The 8119-nt window shown below is 37.1% G+C and overlaps 1 protein-coding gene across 4 annotated transcripts in view; it reads left to right on the forward strand.

The window, feature by feature from the left end:
- The window catches only part of LOC138724325 (patatin-like phospholipase domain-containing protein 2), a 520777-nt gene extending 514107 nt beyond the window's left edge, over positions 1 to 6670 (forward strand). For 2 of the 4 annotated variants that reach the window (XM_069864301.1, XM_069864292.1), the window contains exons 8-10: positions 656 to 788; positions 2001 to 2117; positions 5420 to 6670. In XM_069864301.1, the coding sequence (XP_069720402.1) occupies positions 656 to 788; positions 2001 to 2117; positions 5420 to 5711 (542 nt within the window). In that variant the 3' untranslated portion in view covers positions 5712 to 6670. Of the gene's footprint in view, positions 1 to 655; positions 789 to 2000; positions 2118 to 4615; positions 4738 to 5419 lie in introns of all 4 variants that reach the window. The other 2 variants (XM_069864309.1, XM_069864318.1) reach the window with 2 other exon arrangements.
- Positions 6671 to 8119: the final 1449 nt, after the last annotated feature.

Raw genomic sequence — 8119 nt, forward strand, 5'->3', positions numbered from 1 at the left:
TTTGTAAGCATATATTTCACACCAAAGTTGGCTCTTAAATCCAAACACTGGTTATCCCTATCTTATTTTTAAAACAGACTTGTGTACATTTCTAATTCTCTGGCCTTCCTGTCTTTTAATAAGCCAATAATAGACCAAAACCACTTCTGATATTTCTTTAATCTTTAACTTTTACCCAGTATTTTGTGGATACTGACTGGTATTTTCAAGTTTTGAAACTCATGACCCCCGTAACTGAGGAGAAAAAAATTTGAAGTTGATCTTTCTTACAACTATATGTAACAACCGCAATATGTGAAACTCTAGAATGTAAATAAATTCCTTAGAGTCGTAGTCTCTAGCAAGACAAGAATGCTATATAAACACAAGTATTTTTTGAGGGGTGAAGTTTACATCCTTTTATTATAAATTACTTCTTAAACTTATTGCTTAAAAGTTGTGGCCTTTTATCCCTGTGGTACGAGTCTGTTTCTCATATTTTAAAATAGCATAGAAGAGATATATGGTTGGAGTGCCTTGAGATTATTTGTCATTCTCATTCTGAGTTTTATTCAGTAACACTTGATAATGTTGATTGAAGATTATTAAACTTTGAGCACATTGTTTAAGCTGTTTTCAAATAGTCTAACATTTTTTTTAAATAATTATTCTTAAGCACTGCAGGAAGCTTGTAAAGAACAGAATGGATTCTATGCTCAGTTCTCAAAACTCTTCCCGATACGGGTGCTCTCCTATCTGATGCTACCATATACGCTGCCAGTGGAGTCTGCTTACTTTGTTGCTTTACGGTAAGGAACTTCTAATGAACTACTTCAGAATTACTGTACTTCTGGAAATTTACTCACTGAGAGCTATTACAGTGTTGTAGGCATTCTGGCACTCTAGAATTCAAGTGGTAACTGTCCAAAGACCGTTATTTCTACCTACATAATGCATCCTCCTAAATCCTGTATAGTCTAAGGCCAGATAAATAAACAGTAAAAAGATTCCTAAACAATTTACTTGTAGTAGCTGTCTCATTATTGCTTGACAGAAGCACCCTTAATTTTGCTTTCCAGGAACACATGATTTATTACTACTACTATACTCTGCAGTGATATTTGAATTCTGTCCAGATAGTGCTTGTGCTTTAGCTTCTCTCTGAAGTCAGAAGTGAAATCCAGCATTTATTCACCATATAAGTTTTCTTACTAGGTTTGTTTAGGTTGACTAAAAGTTATACTTTTGAAGCAGGGCTTAATTTTATAAGTTTTTCCATTCTGGAAAAGGAGGAATTATGCTAAATTAATGCACCGTGAGCCCTAAGCTATGTGCTTGCTTAAGAGAATTGCAGTCCTTGAGCAGCAGATGTCATTGCTGTCTTTAGAAAATACTTGAGAAATCAAATGTTCTGCAAATGGAATCACATAGAACTCCAATAAAATATTTTGTTTTGATGCCAGTTAATGTGGCTCTTCTGTGCTATTTTTTAGTGGATAGGGAGGAAGCAAGTTTCAACAGAATTTGTGGGTTTTCCCCGTTGTCCCCTTCTGGTATAACTGATTTCTGTTAAGAGCGTCATAAGGTAAAAAATACATTTGTGACATTGTTCTGTTTCTGCCTTTTATTTGTTCTTCCATTATGCTTTTCTTTTGTCCCTCCTTCCTTTTCCACCTAACTTTATACTGACCAGAAAGTTCCTACAGCACAGAAAGAGGTCTTGGAGACAGGAATATTTTGCAAGCTTCTTAAACATTTGTCATATTGTGTGCTGTGCACATGGTGGTCAACCACTGAGCATAGATCAGAGATGCAGTAATCTGTGCTGCTTTTTTCTTATCTTGTAGTAAAGAGGTAAGTGGGCTAGATGGGGTATTTAAGGAGGTTCAGAAGAACTTGAGACTTTGTTGGGGGAGTTTACTTGAGGGGAATGAAAGCTATATTATTTCATTGGATGTTGGACATAGATATAACACAGATTATATCCACTGCTTACAAGTGTGTTTTGGTTTTGGTTGTAGGTTAGTAAACTGGTTTCCTGACATGCCTGCTGATATTCGATGGATGCAAGAACAGCTTTGTCGGATTGCTGGTGCAGTTTATTCCCAAGCTAAAAGCAAGCTGTTCTGTACATCCAGGTAAACTGGAGTCCTGCCACATGCAAATGATGCATTTTTAGAAATTCTCTTTTTTGTCAGAACTTCAAATACTTCAATTTTCTCTCTTAAAATGGGATTAATGATTTTCTCAAAGGTACACAAAGCAGTTCTCACTGTTTCTAATCCTTAGCTTTGTTTCTTAATTATCTTTTCTGGAGCTTCTTGTTTGTAACTGATCAATGACTGCTACATATTGTAGGTGTTTCCTGTTGGTAGGCTTATGCTTTTGGGAGGGTTATGAAGCAGGCATTGGACTGAGAACAGAGACCTCATTTCTGCTCTGCTCTATAGTAGTTGGAGCAATCAGGAGAAAAAGAAAGGGGAAAAGATGTTTTAAACTAGATGTGGAAGATAAGAATGGGAAAACATTGGGAGAGAGACTAGAATATTAGGAGTCTGGACAGAGGAGGTTGTAAGAGTTAGAGTGGATTGTCTTAGTCTGTACAGGAACAACCACAAATCCACGATGAAATACAAAGAGTAGATTTATTTTTGTTACTTTGCTAGCTGGGGGATTCCCAAAGCAGCACCTGGGCAGAGGCACACAAAGGGGGACGCAGGCACAGCAGAGCACACTCCTTGCTAGAGGATTGCTGAACCTGATGTTTTTGCCTAGTTTTCATTAATTTGTGCAGGCCTAGTTTACCACTGTGCTTTGACCTTTCCCACAGCAGGGCAGGAATCTCAAGCATTTTCAGTAGGGTGCACCTAATTCTATCACAGACCTGTGTTACCTGAACACAGGTGTTCTACTTGTCAAATACACAAGCACAGACAGCAATTAGAATGATAGGTGTATTTTTCCCAGCTGCAAGTCACTTGAGTGTGTTTACAGTCTTCACTGATCTTCCATTATTTTCCCACATATATGAAGGGTGGTCTTGTAAGACAGCTTGGAAGAATTAAGATAAATTTTTAAGAGCTTCTAGTTCTGTGGAAGAAAAACTTCTACTCTAACCTGCTTGTAACTAGGTTCATTATGCTTCTCTTCACCAAGCTGGTGATATATTTAGCCTTTCAAACTTTTAAATTCTGTTAATCTTGGTAGTGCTACATGTATGGAGGAATCAGTAACAATTCACATCAGTATGAATCTAAGAATACTACTACCATTTCTCCTTTTCCTGGGAAGTGTAGTATTTGCCAAAGGAACTCTGCAAACTTTCACAATATAAAAACTATTCAGCTTGGGTTTTCATGTCAAAAAATGGACTTGTTTCTGAAACAGTGACTTGCACAGGCATGTCAGACTAGGTCTATATATGGCATATTTTTAAATGAAACAAAACAAAAAATACCTTTTCATTTGACCCAAGAGTTCTTGAGCTTTTGTCTTTTCAGTTTCAGTAATAAATCTCGATAAGGAGGAAAATCAAAGATGCTTTTTCTTTGCCTTGGCAATGCTGTGCACTGAACCACATGAAGCATGGATTGATATGTCTGTCAGAAAAGGACTGCTTGATCCTACTTCCTTATAAGAAGCTTTGCCAGGTTCTGGATTGCCATTGTGAAAGATCCGCTTCATATGCACGATCTCTTAGAAGGACAGAGTAGTCAAATTTACTATTACTGGCTTAATGGAAGACTTAACAAGGTTGAAGCTAGTGTTGTGTGCCCCCTTGAAAGTATTAAATGATGGCTTTAATACTAGGTTGTAAAAAGATTTTCTTCTTAGGATATTCAATTTTATCCAGAATTCAGAAGCATTTCATTCCTGTGTGCAAATAACCTCTCTTCTCCCTTTCTGAATCAGTTAAAGCTTTTTTCTTGTATAATATTAGTTGGATTTTGAAGCCATCTCTCTGAGCAGAAATGTAGTTCTTGGTATATGTTTTCTCTCATCCCACTGTCACCTCTTCAGTTATGTGATACCACATGTAATCCAGTGTCCTTTTTTCCTTCTTTTCTTAATGGTATTTCTGACATCTTTCCACAAAAAAAAATCAGTATAGTCATCTTCCTGCTTTTTCCCTTATTTAGCAGCTTCTTCATGTTGCTTATATTCCAGCCTTTCCGATCATGAGACTCTTCTTTGGAAATGGTCCTTTGGAAGGCATGACACCACAAGACTGTCTCAGATCTAACTTCTCAGAGGGGTTACCTGGCCATTGAGTCATGATTAACCAGAGACCTGTTTCTTTGCATGTGGAAAGACCAAGCTCTTGGGCCTAAAACAGAACGTGGTGACCATGTGGCTTGTGCTGTATGCTTTTATGATACAGGGTGATTGGCTCCCACTGAACTGTTTAGACTGTAAAATTTCTAAGTTTTCTAAAGCCTTCCTCTAAGTGAATTCCTCATTCAGGTAGCTAGGTCCTGAGGCTTCATGTGTAGAATCCTGCATGGTATCTACAAGTGACTGTGGGCTTACACTTTATTTCAACATCCACCAAGACCTTACAGCTGATTTTGCAGAAAGTAATCCCCCCACCTTTTTTTTTTTTTTTTTCTCCATACACTTCCTCTTATGTCATCAGATCTAGCTTCTGTTTTGGAATCAAACTTAAATCTCATGAAAATTTGTGCTTTTTACACTTTGAAAATCCTTTTAGGAAACTTAACGTGGTCGATGGTATCTGCTAGTGCACCTAAACTTCAGGTATGGAAACTGGTGTTGAAATGTGCATATGACGAGTTGGGGGTTTTTTGTGTGTGACACGGGATATTGTGGGTTGTTTGGGGTGTTTTTTCCCAAAAGCACTGCAAGAGAGGTGAGAGAACTTTAAAGAAAAATCTGGGAATTCTTGGTGACAACTTCAGTTTTCCATTTCTCAGATTGGAAAAGGTGCTATTTTAGAGCGTACGAAAGTTCTGTTCTGGCTGTTCAGGTTGGTAGTAATTAGCTGGTTGAAAAGTGGAATAAAGAGATGACATTTGGGAAGCTGAACAACTATATTTGCTGCTCAACTTGTAAATGCTGAGACTATTCTTGTACCTTTAGTGCCATGATTGGTAAATGGGGAAATATTCCAAGTGGACAGCTCGGGGGAGATCAGGACTATTTAAGAGGTAGTGTACAAACTAGGTCTGTCCTTATGGGCTCATAAGAACAGCATGACTTTTAATATAACCATTTTATACCTACTTTTGAGGACCACACATAACAGCCAAGTTTCCTTCTTTTCCTTTTCCTGTTGTCCCATATCCTGACTCAATAAATGCAATTAGAATTAACTGTTTTCCTTTAGTATTCTTTATATGAGGATTCCCTGTCAAACATCTGAACAGTAATAGAAATGTCATGGAAACACCTAATTCTTGTTTTCTTTTTTGTTTTACAGGAAAGACAATTATGCATCACTAAGAAAATGTCATGCTGTCCCATCTACTATGGAATTTCATTCTTCATACTGCCACCTTAAAACGCCTCACTCCTCTGTGGACCTTGAAACCTGGCTCTGGGAATCTTCATGCTTCATGCAGTCAGCTATTAAGAATGCTCCTGCTAGCATGCAGGAGCATTCAGACATAAACTCTTATCCTATTTTTCTCCCAAATTCTGATGAGTCTGGGTTGGAAATAGATTTTGACTCTTCCTCAGAGGCAAGTTTCCATACTGCTCCAGAGTATTAATTTGAAAGTAGATTCCACAGATTACAAAATCCCAATTTGGCAGAGAAATTTAAATACTAAAGGTCATGTTGTGTATTGCCAATAAGTCTTGGAAAATTATTTGTTTACAGCTTCCTGACAAATCTGCCTTTGGAATGCTACTGTTTTAAGGATAATAAAAACAGTGGCTGCTATACTAAGTAACAGACTACAATTCTGTCAAAGCACCAGCTCAGTCATCTGTAGTAAGACTGGTAATAAACAGTCTCTTTCTGGAAAGAATTTTTTTAAAAAAATCTGCTTTCAGCCTACAACTGTAAATTCTGTACATAGGTTGTTAGATAAACAATCATTCATAACAAGCTTTTAAAAAAAATCTTTTTTTTTTTCTTAACAATATGTGTTAGGATGACTTTTATAGCACTTAAATGAAATTTGACTTTACTTCATAAAGGGAAATATACAAATGAGCTTTTTAGTGGCCTCCAGTGTCTGTTTGCCTTACGTTTAAACATTCTGTCGTGTTTATGGAAAAGTAGAAACAGTATTATTCTAGGTGGTTTTACCTATTTGTATTACTTCTCTGTGGCCCATTCCCTTTTCAAGTATGTCAAGGGAAAAAGATGTAAGAAATGGGAGACATCTCCCAGAAGTGTAAACAGCCTCAGTTTCAGTGATTTCAGGGGGCTATTTTAGTACTTAATACTTCAGTAAGTATGGAAAAGTCTGTAAAATAGTGACTGTGATTAGTAGCAAACAGTAATTTGAGAAGGTGTTTACAGAAAATGTTAAGAGAAATCAATGTATAGCAAGTGATGTTTAGGTCTTCTCTCTAACTGCTGATCAATCATTCTCAATCATTTTTGCCCATCCAGCTAGAGAGACTTTTCTACCCTTCTTTCACTTTCTTCTTGCTAAAGGAGGGAAGAAAAAAGGGCTCCCTCCTGTCTCAATTAGATATAGAATTATAGAATCACCACGTTGGAAAAGACCCACTGGATCATCAAGTCCAACCATTCCCATCAATCACTAAACCATGCCCCTCAGCACCTCATCCACCTGTCCCTTAAACACCTCCAGGGAAGGTGACACAGCCACCTCCCTGGGCAGCCTGTTCCAGTGCCCAAAGAAGTAACCCTAAAGAAGTTTTCAAAAAACATTTGTTAGAAGCAACAAACATTAGGACTTAGTGTCAATATCATACCCAGGGTGCTGTGCACAGGTTTCATTACTGGATTGAAAGTTAGCTGGATCACATCTGCATTGAGCAATGCACAGTTTAAAACACCTCCACTCCAAAGGTTCTGCATAATTTTAATCAACACAACACATTCATGGATTAATACATCAGGAGGAGTATATATCTGTTGAGATTAACTATTCTTCTAATGTTTTATCATGTCTTGTACAGTTTTTTAAAGTAGAAGGAAACAATGGCTTTAAAGTTGAGTTTATGCATGTGCTGAGTGGCAGACATGTGACATTTGAAGGCTTCTCATGCATGCAGCTTGTGTGCAGCCCAGGAAAGAGGCTACAGCTGCTTACTGAGAGTATCTTGTACAAGGAGAAGCAGTTATTACATAGTGATGCTCACGAGAAGGGAACTTTGGAATGTGAATTTTGGTATCCAGGAGTCTTGACAAATAGCAAAATGTAGCACTTCTGAATTGGACTGGCCTTTAAGCACTTTCTCAGTTGTGATTTCCCTACACATGAAGTGTTAAACTTTACAACATGAGAATTGCTATTTAGAATGGGACAGGAGACTAGGTGTCAAGCTATCCATTTCCATACTACAGAAGACTGGTGCTATTTTACTTCAACTCTTTTGTTCACTTCTTCTGTGCATAGATCTTCAAATTTGCAGGAAATGTTACTCTTCAATTAAAAGATACAAGATCTGTTTTATATTGTCCTTATTTTTAACTTTTAATTTTCTATAATTTAATTTTATAATGTTCTGCAAAATGTTAGTTTTACTGGCATGTGTTAGAGTTTAAGCAGGAATGCCAAGTTTTGCTTCCTTTCTGTGCACAGGAATAGTTCTATTAACTACATGTAAATCAATCTTTTTTACTTGTTCTGTTGTGCACAGCTCCGGTTTTGTCTCCCTGTTCTAAAATAAAAACAGTCTCTTCTGTTACCATGTTTTCTAAGCTTTCTTGAGTATAATTCACCTAGTGGAAGTTAAATCAGAATGTGTTAATTTCATTGAATGCTTAAAAGATATTAATGTTTGCAAGGTGACTTTTTTTAGACTAGTAACTTAGGTCATTACTTTGAAGTTTGAAAGATGATTGTTCATGCTCCAGCTGGACCTGAAAGTCACCTTAACTTAAAACTTACTTTCTTTGTGTTCTGGTTTGAGCTAAAGCAGAAGCATTTTCTAACTTTCCAGCTAAGCTGCCTCTAAGTAACTCCATTTTCTG

The sequence above is a fragment of the Phaenicophaeus curvirostris genome, chromosome 1, assembly GCF_032191515.1.
Source record: "Phaenicophaeus curvirostris isolate KB17595 chromosome 1, BPBGC_Pcur_1.0, whole genome shotgun sequence".
Lineage (NCBI taxonomy): Eukaryota > Metazoa > Chordata > Aves > Cuculiformes > Cuculidae > Phaenicophaeus > Phaenicophaeus curvirostris.